This window comes from Meles meles, chromosome 20, assembly GCF_922984935.1.
Source record: "Meles meles chromosome 20, mMelMel3.1 paternal haplotype, whole genome shotgun sequence".
In the NCBI taxonomy this organism is placed as follows: domain Eukaryota; kingdom Metazoa; phylum Chordata; class Mammalia; order Carnivora; family Mustelidae; genus Meles; species Meles meles.
The window spans coordinates 4,363,358-4,383,852 of record NC_060085.1 but is presented as its reverse complement, the minus strand read 5'-3'; the positions used below and the strand labels follow the sequence as shown (position 1 = coordinate 4,383,852).

Sequence of the window (20,495 nt, the reverse complement as noted above, 5' to 3'; positions counted from 1 at the left end):
GGAGTGAGCTAACTGATTCACTTCAGTTCTTTGGCTCTGCTGCATGGGGAAGGAGTCCAGGTTGGGGGGCGGCGGCGGGCAGAACCCTCGATGGTGGAATTGGCTGTGTTGCACTAAGAAGATATCGTGACCTGACAAGCCGGGGTGACTGGGGCGGGCTCGGCGGCTTCTCGCCTCTCTCCAGTTCCCGCAGTCCATGACTTCTCTTCTCAGACGGTGGCTCAGAATCTGAGTGACGCCACCATCTTTATTTCTTGGAAGAGTCCAGCATTCAGGGGTGGTGGGGGGGAGCATTCCCCTCCTTAGCGCACCAGCGGCCACTGTCGTCGGCCCCGCGAGGCTGGGGGGTGTCCAGGCTGGGCTGGCGCCAGCCCCGGGGGCATAGATGCTGCCCGGGCAGAGCGCTGGGCACGGTGTGCCAGTGCAGCGATCACCCAGCGCCGCTTCTCAACCTTCCTGTTTACTTTGGCCTCTGGAGCGGGTGTTTTGGCGCTTCATTCTCCGTCTCCGATGGAACTGTGGTCTTCCATTCTTTCACAATAACTGCCCTGCCCCTGGTGTGCCCTGGGTAGGAGCCCCAGCTGATCGAGCTGCTGAGAAGGCCGCCGGGCCGACTCTGGGGAGACCTCCGTCCGGAGGAGCTTAACTCCGAAGAACCGAAAGTCAGTCCTTTGCCGGCGTATGGTCACGATCCTGTGTTTTTAGTCCACCTGAGGGAATGTCTCCCGATTTCTCGGGGAGGACAGGTGGGCGAGAAAGTCAGACAGAGTTTCTGTCCTGTGTGTGAGGGTGTCGGGGGTTGCAGCCCACTCGGGGTAACGTAAATACAGTTCGGGCTCGTTTCCGTGGAACGTGGCCTGTGTGCGGTGCTCTGTAGATGGATGCCTGTGGTGGATTTGAGCATTAGTTGTTTATCCAGACGTTTGCTCCCTCGTCTCTAGCTTCTGGTGTGGTGTTTCCCCCTGGAGTGTCCCCTGTCGCCTGTCCTCCTCCCCCGCACCCTGCCACCTCTTGGCATCAGCAGCATCCCACTGCCCTGGGTCTTGGGGCTGAACTTCTTGTCTCTCCTCGATCCACTCTTTTTTTTTTTTTTTTTTTTTCTTTTAAAGATTTCATTTGACAGGTAGAGATCACAAGTGGGCAGAGAGGCAGGCAGAGAGAGAGAGGTGGAAGCAGGCTCCCCGCTGAGCAGAGAGCCAGATGCGGGGCTCGATCCCAGGACCCTGGGAACATGACCTGAGCCGAAGGCAGAGGCTTTAACCCACTGAGCCACCCATGCGCCCCCTTTTGTTTTTCTTTTTGAATGTTTATGTATTTATTTATTATTTATATCCTCTCTACCCCCAGTGGGGGACTCGAACTCTCAGCTCCTGCATCAAGAGCCTCACGCTCTACTGACTGAGCCACTCAGGCACCCTTCTGTCCACTCTTAAGTCCTGCCAGTTCTCCCATTTCAGACTAAGTCTCCTTTTCTAGCCACTCCCTCTGGTTGCCTCCTAGCAGGCTTGTTGTTTGTCTCTCGGTCCTTTTCTGCCTTCAGCCTAGACTGTACACAATTGCCGGGGAATTTTGACTCAGATACTGTTTCCTTGCATCCATCATCTGCTTACAGTTGGCTTTCATTTCTGCTGTGGGGAATCTGAATGCTCCATCCCGATCCCCATCTGTTCCTCCAGTGGCCCCGGGACCTAGAGAGCCCCTGCTTTCTCCCCTGTGGAGCCCCACAGTGACAGATCCCGGGCTGGGGGACCTCCTCCTCCGTGGTTTTACAGTTGGCTCACTAAGTGCGCCGGAGCCTCCCACTAGTCTTTCCACGCGCTGGGACCCACCCTGTCCTTATCAGTGTCCTTATTGGCCCTTCCCTCTTGGAAAGCACCACTTAGAACTTGCTGATGTAGGAAGGCTCTCTAGTTTAAATTATCTCTCGTATTAATTGATGCCTCATGTATAGTGGTTCGAAGACGGAAGTAAAAGGACGATCTAGATGTGGTCTCTGAGGAGGCAGCAGTGAGCGGCCACGGAGCAGGGGGGTGGGGGGGGGCGGGCATGATGTGCGTGCCGTGGAGGGGGTTGTACCCAGACTGCCGCAGAGCCTCCGAGGCAAGCCACCAGCTTGGGGACGGCTCACGTGCTTGTGTGTGTGTGCGCGTACGCGCGTGCGGCTCAACCCAGAAAACCTACATGTGGATGGCAAGACACGCTCTGACTTCAAAAAGCATAAAAAGTGAGAGAGGATGAGCATCCTGGACCTGAGGAAATGCACAGGCGGGAGGCGGGAGGTGTGCTGAGGCGTCCGGACTTTATTCTGAGGGAGTGGGGAGCCATGGAGAGCTGAACCGGCTGAGCGATAGGCTGTGTGTGTCCTGCTTTCCTGGCAGTGACCGAGAGCGCAGGGGCAGAGGGAGGACGCCGTTGTGGGGATCTGCTCCCTGGTGGGGGAAAGGGGACGGGAATTGCATAAGGTCAGCAGGGGAGAAAGGGGGTCCAGCGTACAGAGCAGGAGGTCTCTGGTGGGTGGCGGGCGGCAGCGGGGAGGGTGGTTCCCTGGAGAGGGCTTTGCTGGGCAAGTGTGAGCGGCTCTTGGCTGTCTCAGCGCTTGGGAACACGTGTCCACTTGGCCTCTGCCTTCTTTGTAACATTCTTGCATTTGATACTAGGTGTCAGGCTGTATCCAGGAGGAGCCCCGGGAGGACCTTCTGAGCAGAGTGGATGTTTACTGTGGGCTCCCTGTCGGTGGTTTTGGCCCGCCCAGGCGTAAACGCTTTGTGGCTTTGTGTTCAGTGGGGGGGAACTGGCATGCGCGACCTCCCACTTGGGGCGCGGTGGCACACACGTGCCTGAGGAAGGGAGCCTGGCTGCCGGGGCTGCAGGTCCGCCTGGGACCCGTCCCCCAGCTGCCTTCATCCTGGCCCCTCCCTTCTCACTGTGTACCCCCATTCTGCCCTTAAAATGGAAAGCACGTGTCTGTGTGGACTCAGGTGACCCCAAGGGTCTCTGTTGCCCAGAGGCCTCCCACGGGACAGAGGAGAGGGAACTCGCTTTTATCAAGGAGCTTGGGTGACCTGACCGGCTAGCGAGGGCAGATGGCAGAGGGGTTCAGGGAGCAGGCCCATGGGGGGACACACCTGTGCTTGAACCCGGGCCCTGCTCCCTAGCCGCGGATGGCGGGCGGCTCAGCAGCCCAATCCTGGGGCCTCTGTTTCCTCATTGGAATGAAGGAACCGCACCATGGGTCACACTGGGAGATGTATTCCGAGAGCAGTGAAAGATGCTGAGAACGTAGGATGTGACACAGTGTGACGGGGGCGGTGGTGGGTGCTTTCAGATTGGGTGGCTGGGGGGTGGGGGGGGTCTTCCCAGAGGAGGTGACAGTCAAGACAAGACTTCAGTGACAGGAACGAGCCAGCCGTGGAAGAGCCTAGGGAAAGAGCCCCGGAGGCAGAGGGAACCGTGGGTGCCGAGGTCCCAAGATAGGAGCGAGCAGGGCTTGCTGGAGGAACGCGGGAAGATTGTCCGGCTGGGCGGAGGATGCGGGCGAGGACGGGAGGAAACGGAGGGCCTCCAGTGGGCAGGCTGGGGAGAGAGGGCCTGACCAGCAGCTCACACGGTGTCCAGTCCGCCGTAAGTACAGGGAGGCCCTTCGCGCTCTTGGGGGTTGAGACTCCCGTGGCTCGAGAGTCTTGTCTCTTCCGGCTCGAGTCTTGTCTCGGCCGACGCGGACCGAGCTCTGTGGGCGACGGGGTGTGATGGCTTGCAGTTCCCTGCTCTGGGCTTTTCACTGACCCGTGCTGGCCTCTCTCTCCCTCTAGTGCACTGTCCAGGTCAAGTTAGAGCTGGGACACCGTGCCCAACTGCGCAAGAAGCCCACCACGGAGGGGTTCACCCACGATTGGATGGTGTTTGTCCGTGGCCCCGAGCAATGTGAAATCCAGCACTTCGTGGAGAAAGTGGTCTTCCGGCTGCACGACAGCTTCCCCAAGCCCAAGCGCGGTGAGTGCTTCCGGCCTCGGCGGGGCAGCCCCGCGGGGACCGAGCGTTGGGACGTACGTAACCTGTGTGTCTTCCTCCTTGAAAGTGTTGTTTCCTCCCTCTCCCCGGGAGCAGTGGGGCCTGTGCTCTGAGCTGCTGACTCGCACCCCTGTCCACGCTGGAGGGAAGGTACCCAGCCAGGATGCAGCCCTTCTCTGACCTTCAGATAAAGTGGTTCTCGTCCCCGCTCTGCACTTCTCCTGCACCTGATGCGTTCGCTGTGGGGGAAACCCAAAGGCGGTGGTGACTGTGTCTTGTGTCATTGTTTAGACTTGGGCTCCGAGGAGCATCCAGAGCTCGTAGCCCGTGGCCAGTGGGTGGGAAGGCTGACTTCCTCCCACCTGGTGAGTAATCAGGAAATTGCTTATTGGGCCTACATTTGAGGATGAGGGATGCCATTTTAAGAATTCGTGATATTTGGGGCAAAAAGCATAAAGGTTCTCATTTCACCGCCAATCCTGTTCTGTGTGCCTTCCCTCCCTGCTCCCCCCTCAGACTGCTGCTGGGCAGAAGCTGGGGCCTCCTGCGTGTCCTCGGCGCAGGTCCCGATGGCCTGTGGCCCAGCGGTCTGACGGGACGGAGAGGTGGGCGCTCACCCAGCTTACGGGGGTCAGAGAACACTCCCTGGGGAATTTGGGATGAAGACGGTGACTGTCTCCTTAGCTCTGTGGGGGCCGGCGCCACGTCTGCTTTCCTCGCCGTGGAGTCCCCCCGGGTGAAGCGTGGCACGTCATGGGTCCGGTAATAAACTTCTTGAATGGGGGTGTTGATAAAGGAGAGGAAGACTTTTGTGCTGGAGAAGGACTTCAGAGCAGGGAGAGCCGCTGCTGAGCCCTACACCGCCAGTGCTGGGGACGGGGGGCTGTACGGGAGCAAGCGTGGATGGCCTCAGGCTGAAGCAGGAGCACGGTGTGGGATCCCTGCGGGCCGGGGCCTGTGCCAGGGAGCGACTTGTGGTCTAGTGGGGAAATGACGTCTGTTGCACATGCAGAAAGTTCTGGTTCGTGAGGGAAGGCAGCTGGAGATTCCTAGCCCTGTGGTAGCCATTTCTTTTTTTTTTCTGGTTTCTTCCATCGGCTGTCAGCCATTCCTTTCCCTCGTTTCTCCTTTCCTGGGTCTTCACCTGGTCTCCTTTTCCTCCTTCCTTCCTGAGCTCCCTGGAGAAGAGTAGCCCTGCTTACTACACCAGCAGGTGTCTGGCAGGCACCGGCAGGAATTAGAGACCGCGGTGCTTACCGGCAACTTCCTGCCCAGCTCTTTCCCGTGCGGGGTCCCTGTGCAGTCTCCCCGCAGCACCCTGACCGATGCGAGGCAGGCTCAGGAGGGCCCCGGTGCGGCCTGTGCTTTAACACAGGGTCTGCGCACTGACCTGGGGCTGGAGGAGCGCCCCTGCTTGTTCCCGGCTCCCGCACGCCCCTTCACCCCGGCGGGCCTGCTCCGTCCGCGCTGCCCTCTGGGGCTGGGCCCTCCGCGCCTCCTTAGGCAGCTTCCTCTCCAGCTCTTCGCCGCCAGCCTCCCCCGTCTGCTCCCCTTCTGTCTGGGGTGGCCCTGGCGGGATGTTTCCATCCACCTTTAAGCTGTTCATTTCATCCTTATGTCCCCCTCCCCCCTGCCCCGGGCACCCGAAGTGACACGAACGGCAGTCTGCGGTTCCCATGCACTTGCTCCGTGCCGTGCTCGTGGCAGCCTTGCCGCGTGGGGCCCCCCAGAATCCCCGCAGGCAGATGTGCTCACTGGGGTTCAGAGAGGCCCCGTAGCCCGTGGCGGTCACGTGGAGGGGGCACCTGCTCCGTTCCGGGACCTGGGAAACGGGGTGATGAGGGGGCGCGCTCTCTGAACGCGTCAGCTCGGGGGCAGAGGTGGGATCAGTGGCTGCGGCATGCCGGTGGCGAGGTCTGTCTGTGAGCGCGGACGCCCGAGCCCGGGGAGCCGCTGCCCGGAGTGTGGCCCGTCGTGACCATGGTGGTGTTGACCAAACTCATCGTGCCGGTTGTCAGCGAGCCATGGATCAGGTTAAAGACAGTGAACGTCACACAGGGCGCTCTGAAATGACACTTGGTATACTTAAAAAGTGTTTTTTCAATCAAATGCATACTCCTAACAGACCCAACAGAAGCGTGCGGGGCAGGAAGTCTCCCTTTCTGTCTCACACTGGCCGTGCTGCCCCAGGGCACTCGAGCCCTTTGTGGATTTCTCCTTCCCGAACATCTTAAAGTAGTAGAAGCAAATTTGCTGCCTCTTGATTTTCCAAATTAAAACGATGTTTTTAACTTACCAGCTCTATCCTAAACTCCGGCCCTTCTCCAGCGTCTCCTCTAACGTTTTGTAGATAAGTGATTGGTTTTCAATGGTTGTCTTTGGGACTTTGAACAAGGAGGCCGACCTGCTGGCCTTCTGGGTCCTCCGCATCCTTGGAGGAAGACCTCAGGCTGCAGCCCCCACGTGCTGCATGCCTCGTGGCCTTTTTCTGTGTTTTTGTTTTCGTTTTCGTTTCTTTCCCTCCTTAGGCCCCTTTTAACTAATGATGCGTGTTATTTACCTTGTCCTTCCTTCCTCCCCCTGCCAGGGGAGAGAGTTATGTCTTGCGGGATGCAGTTTGCTGCTGTAACCTTAACGCTGAAAGGATGCAGTAGGGGCTTACTAAATATTTACTGAGTAAATGAATGGGGACAGCCCTCTCAACTTTCGTCTGTGCCTTCTGACTTTCCACCTGGGAAGAAAAGGACCTGAGCACCCCCGTCTTTCCTTGAACCTTCTACCCCTCCTTTTGGGGGCTGCCCTTCTGCTCCCAGATTAGGGATAATTCTAGAAGTTGGAAACCAACTGTTCTGTTGATTCTGTACCTTGTTGGGCTGGTCATTGCCAGGATTTCATTTATCCTCTGAGCTCCTGGCCACCCAAAGGACAACGCTCAAGGTCGTGTCAAGGTCAGTTGGGTCCTTTTTATCATTCTTGGTTAAAATTTCACCCTGTTTACTTTGCTTCCTGTTTGGACATAACTTTGAATAATTTGCTTCTACTCCCCCTTGTGTTGTTCCTCAACATCCAAAGCACTTTGCTTTTTTCACATCCTCTTGATCATTTCCTTTATTTGGTGGAGTCTCCCCCCACCCCGCCCCCTGATATCTCATTCTGGTTCTCCGTATCTTCCTTCTCTAATTAGGACTGGCAGCTGTCAAGGCCACCCCTAGCCGTTACCCTGGGCCTTTGTTGCCCTCCTGGGGGGATCTATTTATTACCCTGTGTTTTGGCTTGATGTTTTACTGGAGTCATTTCCAAAGTAATGTCCCAAGAGACTAATTACTGAAGCAGTTTCTGAAGAGAGGCACGTGGGACATAAGCTCTGACTCCTGTGCCCTGGAAAGCGCCACTTACCCTGTGTCACACTTGACGGATAGTCTGGTTGGGTATAATACTTCCGTGGGAGACCGCAGTTGCGGAGCCCCTTTAGTACTGCTTCATCGTCTTCCAGGGGCTCCGGTGCTCGTTCTGATGCTGCTGGGGGGCTGCCTTGCACATTTGTTGCTTTCCTCTAGGAGCACTTAGGTACCTTCTATGGCATTTCTGGGGTTTCTGGGGTCTTTCTGTTGTTCTTTTTGTTGTTAATGTGGGGCATTTGGTGCCTTTTTTTTTTTTTTTAAGATTTTATTTATTGGACAGAGATCACAGGTAGGCAGAGAGGCAGGCAGAGAGAGAGGAGGAAGCAGGCTCCCCGCTAAGCAGAGAGCCCGATGCGGGGCTCGATCCCAGGACCCCGAGACCATGACCCGAGCCGAAGGCAGAGGCCCCAGCCCACTGAGCCACCAGGCGCCCCTGGTGTCTTCCATTTTTAACTCTGGGAAGTTTTCTTCTACTTCTTTGACAATTTCTATTTTCTTTCTCTCTCTCTCTCTCTCTTTTTTTTTTTCCGGGGGATTCTTCTTTAATCCCCGTATGTGCAACTCTTCATAAGTAGAACAGAAACAATAGTCTCCGTCTCACAAGGTTGTCCTGAGGATGAAGTGCGTTGATATGTATAAAGTGTTACGAACAGTGCCTGGCACACAGTAGGTTCCCTATACATGTTAGGTGCTGTTACTGTTTGATCTGAAGTGTTTCTTTATATCTCACCCTTTAAAAATGTGTCTTTTTGCCCTGCATCTTGGGACGTTTCCGCCACTCTACTTTCTAGTCTTCCCATTGAGATATAAAATTTAGGTACTCTGTTTGTAACACCTGAAAGCCCTTTCCTACTCTCTAGTGGTCCTTTTTAAAGTATTTTGTTTCTCTTTGTTGGGCAGATCTTGGATCTGAGGACATTGGCTCTAGTTTGTTGTTCTCCCCAAGTTCTCATGTGGTCTCCAAATTATTCCTGTTTCTTACTTTCTTTTTTTTTTTTAAGAGTTTATTTAGTTGAGAGAGAGAGAGATAGCAAGAGAGAACACAAGTGAGGGGAGGGAAAGAGGGAGAAACAGGCTCTTTGCTGGGCAGGGAGCCCCATGTGGGGCTCGATCCCAGGATTCTGGCATCATGACCTGAGCCAAAGGCAGATGCTTAACCCACGGAGCCCCCCAGGCGCCCCTGCATTATTCCAGTTTCTCTGGGTTCTTTCCTCTAGGCGGGAACTCTCACTGAGAGCGCTCTGTGAGGCAGGGTGGGCTTTGTTGACCTGCAGGCTTCTGATTGGGGCATGGAGCCCCCAGCTGCAAGTTGAGGTCAGCAGAAGGAAGTGATCTGTGATGGAACGGGGTCGTTGTGGCTGGATCTAGGAACTGAGGCTAGGCTGGCCAGGGGTGGGGCCAGTCATGACAAAGCACCTTACAAGAGCCTCGAGGGGCTTGAAGTTGGTCCTGAGGGCAGTGGGGAGTCATCAGGGGACACGGTCTGGTTCACAGTTCCGAATGGTCATTATAACTGCCCGTGCAGAAGATTCCCAGGAGTGAGCCCGAGACAGAAGGGCCAGTGACGTGCTGGGTGGCACCCCATGGGAGTGGCAGGGTGCCTGGGCTGGAGCAGAGCCCCAGGGTGCCGGGGCAGTGGTACATTCCAGAGTGCTTTGGAGGCAGATGTGATAGTGCTTGGTGATGGGTGAGATTGGGAGACAGAGGATCGGGGTGACCTTGGGTCCTTGGGTGGGTGGTGGACAGCCTGAGTCCTGAGCTGTGGGGTGCTGGGGGATAAGAAGGCTGACTACATCTGTATTTCCCACCCGGCCCCCTTGGGAGGGTGTCGGAGAAGCAGAAGGAGACTGGCTGGCAGAGAGGTTTGCTGCTTACCTCCCCCGGGTACCAGGGCTTACTACCTGCTGGCCCAGCCTGTCGTCCTGGAGGCAGGGCTGCTTCTTACTCCTAGGTGGGCTGACCGACAGACCGAGGGTGGGACACAGCCTGTGTAAGCTAGCCAGACAGAGGCGCCCTCCCGGCCTCCGCCGTCACTCCAGCGCCTGACTCTGCCAGCCGTAGACAGTGGCGGAGCGAATGGATGGGTGCGGTCGCCGCTGCACTTGGCTGTGATAGTCCCGCAGAGAGAGCCTGCTGTCCGGTGACAGTGTTCGGGGCGCTCAACAGAGGCCGCCAGGGCCACTACTGGCCTCCGGGGGCTGTGCTGTGTGCTGCGGCCCGTCGTGGGGCTGTTTGGGAGCCCCCTCCCCGACACCTGGTGGGGAGGTCAGTCCAGTTGAGTAAACTGCATTCACCAGCAGTGGGCAAGGTCCTGCACCCCGGAAATGTCCCTGTGGCCGGCCACAGAGCCTGGCTCCTAGGGTGCCCAGCGAGCACACAGCTGGGGAGGTGGACTTTGAAGGGAACAGGCTCTTCGGCAGGGCAGGGTGGAATGGGGTTGGGGGAGTCTTGGTCAAGGCTCCTGGAGCCAAGGCGAGCTCCCCTGTGGCTCATACCCTCTCTGGTCTGTGAGGCCCGTGGGGCTCCTGAAGCCCGAGCCGCAAGCCCATCTCCTGCTCCCTTGGGGTTTGCAAACTGGGGTTCCATGCAAGGGCTTCCAGCTAGCCCTGCCTCTGGGGGGCCCTAGTTCTTCCAGACCTGCTCTCTTGGCCAGTTTTACTGGGGTACCTGAGAGTTATGGCATATTTGATGTGACGATATTGGATGAGATATTCGAGAGCTGAAGATTTTTTTAAAAGAAAAAAACTTACACCATTTTAATTCAAAAAAACTCTTTTCCATTATGTTCCGTGCACTGTTTTCCAGCAGTTTCCAGCCCACTGAAGAATCACCTGACTGGGGCAGACGTGTGCATAATGGTTTTTCACAATCGGCAGGGTGTTTTCCTGTCTCCCACTAGAGATTGCCTCTGGAGAGGGAGGGATGGGGGACCAGGGGAGCTGACCTGTACTGTTCTAATTTTTCTTAAAAGCGGGAGGACAGTCTTTTCACGGCAACATGCGTGTCCAACCTCGAGGTTCATTCCGGAGGGTCATTTTCCTTGTACTTCGCCGTTCTTTTTGGTTTCCCCTTGTTTTTCCCCCCAACTCTGGGGTTAACGGGTCTCTATCCGGTCGCTTGGGAATGCCTTTGTGAGGCGCTAAAATGGAACCCAGGGTCCTCCCAGCGAAGACCCGCCATCACCATCTCCCGTCTCCCCGCGTCTGGGACACTGGCATCCAGCTGGGCCCCCGTTCGCGTGTCTGAGTGAGCAGCAGCAGGCGGTGGGTACGGCCCTTCCTGCCGGGGACGCTGGGGCCCCGCGGGGTCTGGCACCTCACTGCCCCGATTCAGTTGAGCTCGTGCAGCCCATGGCTGGCAGTGGCCGCTCTGACCTAGCTTGTCTCACGTCCCTTCCTGCATCCCTCTGCCACCCTCCTTCCATGGCGGGGTCACCTTTCTCCTGCTCGCTCCTGTGCCTTGTGATGCTTTGAATTCCGTGGGATTCGACACTCCCGGGGGAGCTGGCCTCCAGAAAAGCTGCAGGTCAGCTGCGAGCTTGCTGTTGCTGGCGGCTGGGCCTTTGAGCGTGCGGCGAGCTGATGATGCGTTTTCCCTTTCTTTTTAGTGTGCAAGGAGCCCCCTTACAAAGTGGAGGAGTCGGGTTACGCGGGCTTCATCATGCCCATCGAGGTGTACTTCAAAAACAAGGTAGGATCCCGGGGCAGCCGCGTGAAGGACACGCCGTTCCCAGAGGAGGAGGTGGAGCCGGGGCTGCACGTGGGCTGGAGTGTCGGGGTCCCTCGGAGCAGACATCCAAGTTAGGGCACCAGCGCACAAAGTGGGGCGTCTGTCTCGTGTGGAAGGTGGGGACTGGGGAACCTGCCCATGGGACGGTGGGGGGGGGTTGCACGTGGACGCAGCCTTCTCGGGGAGCAGCCGGGCCACATCCCCGTTCGGTTGCCCTGCAGGTGTGTGTGGACCCTGAGTCAGCAGTGACGTGCCATGACAGGGCCAGATTCCATGGATGGTCTTAGGGGGTTAGTCACCGGTCGTGCGGCCAAATGTGGAAGTTACGTAAACGGCCACCAGTAGGCGAGCGGTCGGATGTGTTTACGGTGCACCTATCTGTACGGAAACTTCGGTGACCCGGTGGGGTGGGGGGGTTAACTTCGGTTGGGAAAAAGGAAGCTTCGGTATATTATTCATAGAGAAAAGGAGGTTCATCAGACATGTTAAAAGGGTAAGCTGGGGGTAGGGTTATAAGGGGTTTTTTAAAATTTTCTTCCATGTGTGTGTTTTAAACAGAGTGACTGTATATATTTATGTATATTGTTCTATTCCGTCCGGGCTGCCGTAACTAGATTCCACAGACTGGGTGGCTTATGAACAAGAGAGGTGTATTGGCTGGAAGCCCATGATTAGGGCGACCACTGGGTGGGGGAGAGCCCTCTCCTGGGTCACAAGACTCCTTGCTGTGTCCTCGCAGGGAGGGAGGGACGGCCATGCGTTGGGTCTCTTACAGGAACATGCATCCCATTCGCGAGGGCTCCAGCCCCAGGACTTAATCACCTTCTGAGATCCCACCTCCTCCGTCCCCTCAGGGGTTAGGACTCCACAGAGGAATTTGGGGGGACACATTTGAACCACAGCATTTTTTTTTTGTTAAGCCCATTAAGATTAGAAAAGTCTTCCTGGCATCCTGCCTCTGCTGCTCACAGGCGCCACCATGAGGCCGTGGTGAGCTTTCCGGGCTCAGAGGTGCGCTTTCCCCCAAGCCCCACGGACCTGGGCGGCCGGCAGCTCTCAGATCTCCCTGGGCGGCTGGCAGGTGCCACCGCTTGCCTTATGAGCCCCTTGGTTAGCCCTCTCTCCCACACGCCACCAGGCACCGAGGGCCTCAGGGGATGGTGCTCAGGTGTGCCGACCCGCTGGGAGCCAAGTGCCACTTAGTGGGTAGGACCTGGTGGGATTTGGCGGTGGGCCCTCCTGGGCCCAGGTCACAGAAGCCTGGGTCATCCCAAGGCTTTCGGGGATCAAGACCCGCGAGGCCCGGGGAGTGGCCATTCTCGAGAGAAGAGGCCAGCCTGTGTGTACGCGGGCAGAGGCTCCATGTCTCTTTGGCAAGGGCTGAGTCGGGGAGATGCAGGGGAGAGGCTGCCCTGCTGGGCTGGGCCTGTAGCAGGCGGCGGGGCAGTCTTCCCGGACCCTCCCAGGGTCCCGGAGCGTGGAGAGGGGGCGGGGACTGTGGAGGTGGGACGGAGGCTGGGTGAGTCTCTAGGCAGGCGTGCCTGGCCTTCCCGTTCCCTGGGGGCAGCCTGTGGTGGGGGAAGGTGCTGGCAGCCTGCTGATGGCTGGGGAGACCGAGTCTGTCCGCAGAAAGCCTTTGGTATTCGTGTGCCCCGGTGTCCTGAGGGGCGGCTGGTGTGGGGGGTCCTCTGGCCACCTGAGCTCGTCTCTGGGTTAACTAGATTGATTCCTTTGAGGTTCAGAAGCAGTTTGGGGTCCCCAGGCCAGCCAGGCTTTTGTGTTTTCTGAGATCTGTCTGCTCTCTGGTCCCTGACACTGGTGGGAGCTGCATTCGCCGCCCCCCTGGTGCTGCTGGTGCCCGCCCGGCTTCCCGGTGCCCCCCAAGGGCCTGCCGGGAGGCTCCGGCTTCGCCCAGGGAGGAGGTCCCGCATGGAGGCTGCTCTTTGCGGCGCCGGTGGCACTGGCTCTGGGAGCCCTTGCTGCTGACCGAGGGCCTTTGCTGCTCTCCAGGGCTTCTCTCCAAACGCTGGCAAGAAGCGCGAGAGTTTGGTGCTTGAGCCTTAGCCGGCCCCGTTCCTGTGGTGGCTTCTGCGGCCTCTGCTCGGGTTTCTCACTGCCCGGGCCTCTCCCACCGGGAGGGGTGCTGCTCCGTATCTCGTACCCCAGAGAAGGCAGGGTGGTGCTCTGGCCGCTGGGAGGGGTCTCGGGGACCGCCCAGACCCAGTTCCAGCTTCTTGGCCGTGAGCCAAATGGAGCCTTTTGGGGGGGCTCCCCCTCTGGAGGAGGGGTGGTGCTCAGCGTCGAGCAGGGAGGCTGCAGTAGCTCCGGCCCTCACTGCCTCACCCCTCCTGGTCCCCAGAGGTCGCGACTGGAAGCCCCACCCAGCCTCGAGGGCTGCTCTCTGTCTTCCCCGGGAGCTGCGGAGCCCATGGGCCCCCGTAAGGACTGCTGGATGGGGGTTCCCGATGACAGCACGACACAGAAGCATTTTTTTTTCAGCTTCACTGAGGCGTAACTGACAAAATGATCGGACGTTCAGAATGCACCACGGGATGGTTTGGCAGACGCACCCGTTTGTAAGAGGATTTTCCCCATCGAGTTAACTAACACATCCATCACCTCACACACCCCCTTTTTTTCTTCTGGAGAACATTTAGGTTCTCTCAGCAGATTTCAGTTAGTGGTCATGTCATCAGCTGTGGTCCCCGCGTTGCACATCCGATCCTCAAGCCTTATTCATCTTACGACTGAACGTTCTCACGCTTTGACCAAGCCCTCCCCGCTTCTCCCACCCCGCAGCCCGATAACTACTCTCTGTTTCTTTGATTTTCTTATTTTTTTACGTTCCACACATAACTGATACTAAGTGGGGTTTATCTCTCTCCGTCTGGCTTATTTCACATAGCGTAATCTCTCTGGGTTCATCTACAAAGGATTTCCTTCTTCGGAATCCCGGTCCGTTGGGATTTCCCAAGCCCACAGAGTATTCCACTGTGTGTACAGACACACGTACACACACTGGCCACATTCTCTTGAGCCACTCATCCATCAACGGACCCTGCAGAGGCATTTTTTTTCTGGTTTTGAAGCTGGTGCCAGGCCCCCATGTCTCCTCCAAGCCCCTCGAGGCCACTGGGGACTCTGAGGCCCGGAGAGGGTGTCTCCTCCGCCAGCTTGCTCGGCAGGTTGGCAGCAAGCCGACATGGCCCAGTGTCGTCTCCCGTCTGGCACGTCCGCTGCTTGGGATTGCGAGCAGTGAAGTTCACCTCCGAACGGCGGCAAATCATTTCAGTGATTAAGACCACTTGTCCCAGAGAAGAGCCTCTCCTCTCCCCTTTTATGTTTTGGTCCGTGGAAGAACTGCCCGCTGGAGTATCCCTCCAGGCTGAGTTGTTACCCTGTGTTTACGGACTCTTAGGCCACGTATCTGAGGGCAGCCCTTGGAGGGAGAGTCAAGCACCTGGCCTTTGCTGTCCCCTGGCTTGGCAGGTGGCTTTGTGGGACCAGCTGCGTGTTGGAGGATGTTGGGCAGGGCGTGGTTGGTGCTGTTTGCTCAGCAACCCCCCCCCCCCACCCCGCCGCAGTCTTGTGCGGTGGGGGAGATAGAGGCCCGCCATGTGTGGAAGTCCCAGGTGTTACAAAACCCGGATCGAGCGGGTACAACTTGCTCAGCCCCGTAGGAGCCTCAGGAAAGGTCTCCACCGTGGGTCACGGTGTCTGCTGGCTGCGTCTTATAATGCTCCCCTGAGCCTTGCATTGGGACTTCCTATACTAAGCTTCCAAGGTTCCACCTCTCTGTCCTCCCCCTAGAGGGAATTCCAGGTGACCCTTTGGCCATAGGATGCATCCTTCCTGCGCACAGAGCCCTCACCTACACTGGGGCATCGAGGAAGCAGAGGGTGTCCTAAATCCCGGTGTGCTCTTTCGGGATCCTTGGGCTTTCTTACTGGGAGTGAGCCGGTGTGTGTGTGTCTTGCAAGAGTGGGGCCGGACCCTGGGCTCCTTGAGCCTCTCTGGTCCCCGTTCCTCCGCCAGGACCTGTGTGGCGCCACTTCCCCAGGTGACCCTTTAGGGGGCGCATGTGTGCAGCTCACGGCCCTCATGTGTCCAGCTGGCCATCCATTGTGGCGTGTAGTTTAAGTTAAAAGAGTTAAAAGAGTCTGGTTTCTCGAGGTAGAGTTTACTTACACTATGATCCTTTCATTTTAGGTATCGTAGGCTTTTAAAATTTTGACTCGTGCTTTCATGTGAAATCTGTTGGTGTGAGACTGTTTTTTTTCTGTTAATGGAATGAAAAGGTCCCGTTCCCAGGCGTAGACTTGTCTCACCAATTTCGGCCGAGGCCCGTGTGCCTGGGGCGGGAGTGCCGCTGTGAACCAGTTCTCAGAACTGCAGATGTTCTTGCTTAGGACAGAAAACTGGCCTCCTCTGTTCCTGGAGGTGGTTTTGCCCCCAGAGCTCTCAAGGATGCCTCTGAACTGGGAAAACCCAGGAAGCAAGGCCCATCGTGGGAGGGGCCCGGGCTGCAAGTCCAGTCGCAGGTTCTTTGGGGGCTGTGCACTGGGCAGGTGCTCTGCAGACGAGGCCTGGAGGAAGGTGACCCCCCCAGTCTGGATGAAGGAGCTCCTGGTCACCTAGTCACATAGTGAAGGCCACGTGGCCACGGGCAGAGCTGGGATTGGAGCCAGCAGAGCCTCTGAGTGTATGCGTGCACCTGGTCCCTGAACACCCAGGACGTCCGCTGCTCTCACATCCTGGCGTTTGCTTACATCTGGGTGACAGGGACCATCATAGGCATCGTGCTCTGCAGCTGTCTCATGGGTCCCTGCTTCCGAAGGTGTGCAGAGATCAGACGGCTGTGGGGAGTAACACCAGTTTACCGCCAGAGGAGCTCCTACGGGCGTGGAGTAGTGTTCGCAGCAGGGCCGCTGAGTGGGTCTGCTGGCGGCTTCTCCGCCCTGGCGAAGGCAGGGTCGCCCTTGGTTACTCTGCAGCTCTAGCTGGGGTAGGTTGATCTTTGAGATAGGAAGGGAGTGGACGCCTTCCTGCCCTGGTCCTCAGTTTCTCTGTCCGCTCCATGGGGCTCCTAGTGGTGCCTGCCTTCCAGGGCTGGTGGGAAGAGTCAGAGAGATGACAGGCCCAGCGCTTGTTCCACGGCCCTGCACGGCCCGGACCGGCCGTTTGGTGAGAGCGTGTGGTTACTGGGGCCGTTGGGATGGCGGCCTGCCCTGCTGGTTCCTCTGCGTCAGGAAGGTGAGCGGAGAAAGCGGCCTCCGCAGGGCCGGAGAGGGCAGCATTCCAGAGATGGAGGGAGATGCTATTCGGCTTCTCTGGTGAGCGGGTAGGATCCATGCCCACAGCAAAAACAGGCACTTTCTCAAGAAAAGGACGTTTTCTTGGGTCAGCCTGAGGGGTTTTCAGCCACTCTTGACCCTGAATGCGGACGGCGGCGTCTGTGAAACGAAGGAATTCTGCTTCGGTGTTGTTTGGCAGTGGTACTCCCGTGAGGCCGCATTCTGTTGGACAGATAAAGAGCTCTCCTTTCCCCCAAGGGAACAAACTGGGCGGGAGGGGGGGGGCTTCGTCCTACTTCAGAAGTTGTGTGCGCGCACTGTTGAGCATTCTTACTGAGACCACTTTTGACCGCCAGCGAGAGGTGTCCTTTCTGAGAACACTTGTCCAGCTTGTCCAGCTCTGCCTCCGTAGCTCCGGCTGGGTGTCCTGCAGCTCGAGTCAGTCCTGACACCGTCGGCTCCGGACTAGTCCAGGCCCCACGGGTTAAGGACGCGGCCCCAGAGGACGGCCCACGCTTCCAGTGACAGTTGCAAGCCCGGCCTTCGAATGCCCGAGTTCCCACGACCCCCTCCTCAGGTTACATAATTTGCTAGAACAGCTCAGAAAACTCTGATAAACATTTTCCGTGCTGTTGCCAGTTTATGATGAGGGATGCAATTCAGGACCAGCCAGCCGGAAGAGGGTATGGGGGAGGCGAGGCAGGGAGTCTGGAGCTCCCAGGCCCTCCTGGGGCACGCTGCCCTCCTACGCCTCCTGTGTTCACCAGCCTGGTTCTCCAGACCCCATTGTTTAGGGGTTTTAATGGAGATTTAACACGCATAGGCATGATTGGTTAGAATCATTGGCGGTTGGTGACTGACTCAGCCGTCAGCCCCTCACCCATCTCTGGAGGTTGGGAGGTGGGGCGGGAAGATCCAAGCAGCTCATCGGGACGTGGTCTTTTCTGGCAGCCGGCACCCCCAACCGCCCCTGTCTTCGACCCCGCCAGGGGTTGTCTCGTGAGAACCAAAGACGCCCCTGCCCCTCAGGCCATTCCAAGGGTTTTGGAGATCTGTGCCAGGAACCAGGAACAAAGCCCAAGTGTCTTTCTCTGGTCCCACAATTGCCAAAAAAAAAAAAAAAGAAAGAAAAAATCTTTTTTTGAGTGAGGTGAAATTCACATGCCGTGAACCATTTTAAAGTCTGACCTTTCCGTGTCCCCATCATCGCCAGCCCCACCTTCTGGTAGCTTCCAATCTACTTTGTGTTCGGTGGGTTTGCCTGTTCCGGACATGTCACGGGAAGGGAGTGGGATGACACGTGTCCTCCTGCGTCTGGCTTCTTCCGCTCAGTGTCGTGGTTGCAAAGGATCCTCCGTGTTGGCAGCCGTGTCGGTGCTCCGTGTCTTTTCATGGCCGAGTAACGTTCCCTTCATCCTCGGGAGTTCCGTGACGTCCCTGCGGGCCAAATCCGTGAAACCTGACCCACTGTTGCTGGGGGAGGGGAGCACAGGCTTGGGCTCCTGAGAGCCGCTGGTCACATGTTCACTGACTGGTGGATCTGTAGTCATGTGTTCTGGGTGTTTCCGTCCACAGACTCCTTATTTAATGTACGTTGTGGCTTCACCAACCCTGAGCTCACAGTCAACTGCCTGAGCCCGGCTTGTATGACAAACATCTTCTCTGTAAGGCACCTCACAGCCGGCCTGGGTTTAGGCCCTCGACAGCCCATCCTTGTCTTGCTTGAGGCCCTTTCAGACCATAAGATCACCAGCAAAGAGCACAAAAATGTGAAAGCCATGGCCCCGGGTATACCACGAGAAGGACACTTGTTTACCCCGAGGGCTGGGACAGGAAGGCCGAGCGTCACCCCATTCTGAGTCCGCTGGGAAGAGCGCTGGGAGGCTCCGAGTTTCAGCCCTGCGTGCGTGTCTGTGAACGAATGTGAAAGCCACAGGTGTTGATTGTCGGTTTCCAAATAAACTTCAGCGAGTAGCCACACTCACAGACACGGAGGCATGAGCAGCTGGGCTGTAGTTTGTTTGCTCGTCCCTCTCCTGCTGGACGTGTGGGCCGTTTCCGCTTACTTGCTGCCGTGCGTGGTGCTGCCGTGGACACCCTGGTCCGTGTTCCTGCTAGAGTTCCGGCTCCCACTTCTTCCGGCTGTGTGCCCAGGAGTGGGATTCTGGGTCATGTGGAAATTCCGTTAACCTTCAGGAGGACCTGCCACACTGCCCCACCGACTGCACCGTTTTGTATTCCCAGCAGCAATGTGGGAAGACTCCTCAGTGCTTGTCATTTGCCATTAAAAAACGATTTTTTTTTATTGTAGCCTTTCTAGTGGGTATGAAATGGTTATTTGAGTTGAAGTTTTGATTTGCGTTTCCTTAAAGATCGATGATATTGAACATCTCACGTGCTTATTGGCCATTCGTATGTCCTGTTTGGAGAAATGGCTACATACATCCTTGTCCGTTTTTTAATCCAGTCATTTGTCGTCTTTGTTGTTGAGTTACAAGAGTTCTTCCTGCGTCCCGGATAGTAGACCCTTACCAGATGTGTGGCTTCACAGAATATTTTCTGTCATCCCGTAGGTTGGTTTATCGTGTTCTGGTGACATCCTTTAATGTGCGAAAGGTTTAGATTTTTATGAAGTTCAGTTTTTGTATTTCTGTTGGTTGTTCACGCTTAGAGTGTAAAATCTCAGACTTCTTTGCCAGGTATGAGGTTGCGAAGGTTTATCCCTGTGTTTACTTTCATGGTTTTACATCTTATATTTGGATGGTTGCTCCATTGGGAGTTAATTTCGATATATGCCACGAGGTAGGGTCCGGTTCATTCTTTCGCGTGTGAGTATTCATTTGTCCCGGCACCATTTCCTTAAGAGACGAAGCTTTCCCCTTTGAGTTGTTTCGGCAACCTTGTTGAAAGTCGGATGACCACAGGTGTTTGGGTTTATTTCTGGACTCTCGGTTCTATTCTATTGCTAATTTTGATTGTTGTAAATTTTTTTAAAGATTTATTTATTTGGGGGACAGAGAGAGTGTGCATGCACACACAAGCTGTGTGGATCAGAGGAAGAGGGAGAAGCAGGCTCCCCACCGAACAGGGAGCCTGACGGGGAGCTCCATCTCTGGACCCCAGGATCACAACCTGAGCCAAAGGCAGATGCTTAACCAACTGAGCCACCCAGATGCCCCTGATTGCTGTAATTTTTTTTTAAGATTTTATTTATTTATTGGAGAGAGAGAGAAAGAGAGTCCCCAAGCAGGGGGAGAGGCAGGCAGAGGGAGAAGGAGAAGCAGGCTTCCTGCCGAGCAGAGAGCCCGACATGGGGCTTGATCCCTGAGCCCCAGGATCAAGACCTGAGCCAAAGGCAGATGCTTACCCGACTGAGCCACCCAAGCACCACTCTGATTGTTGTAATTTTATAGGAAGTTTTGAGATTAGGAAATGACAGCCCTCCGATTTTGTGGGGGTTTTGTTTAATTTTTAATGTGGTTTTGGTTCTTTGGGACCTCTGCGATTTCATATGAGTTTGATGTTTGGCTTTCCATTTTAGCAAAAAATACCAGTAGAATTTAGGGATTTCATTGAATCTGCAAATCGCCTGGGAAACAGTACTCTTTAACATTATTAAGTCTTCCAGTCCAGGAACATGGGACGTCTTTCCATCTAATTAGGTTTTCTTGAATCAATTTCTTTCATCAACCTTTTGTACTTTTCAGCATACAAGTCTTTTGCATTCTTGTTTAAACTTGTTCCTAGGTATTTTATTCTTAACACATGCTATTATAAGTGGAATTACTTTCCCAATTTGCTTTTGGGATTGTTCATTGATAGTGTAAAGAAACACAACTGATTTTGTGTGCTGATCCTATACCCTGCAACTGTACCGAATCTGGCTTCTTTGGGATTTTCTACATGTAAGATGCCATGAGCAAGTGGAGATAATATTACTTGTTCCTTTCCAGTTTGGGTGCCCACCTCCCCTTTTCCCCCTTCCTCTCGCCTCATTGCTCTGGCTGGGACTTCGTTACAGTGTCGAATAGTAAGAGTGAAAGTGGCCCATCCTTATCTTGTT

The 20,495-nt window shown here is 56.1% G+C and overlaps 1 protein-coding gene across 2 annotated transcripts in view; it reads left to right on the top strand.

The window, feature by feature from the left end:
- The window catches only part of MLLT1 (MLLT1 super elongation complex subunit), a 65,015-nt gene that overhangs the window by 6,026 nt on the left and 38,494 nt on the right, over window positions 1-20,495 (top strand). For both annotated transcript variants that reach the window (XM_045990617.1, XM_045990616.1), the window contains exons 2-3: window positions 3,810-3,990; window positions 11,017-11,099. In XM_045990617.1, coding sequence (XP_045846573.1) covers window positions 3,810-3,990; window positions 11,017-11,099 — 264 coding nt within the window. The remainder of the gene's footprint in view (window positions 1-3,809; window positions 3,991-11,016; window positions 11,100-20,495) is intronic.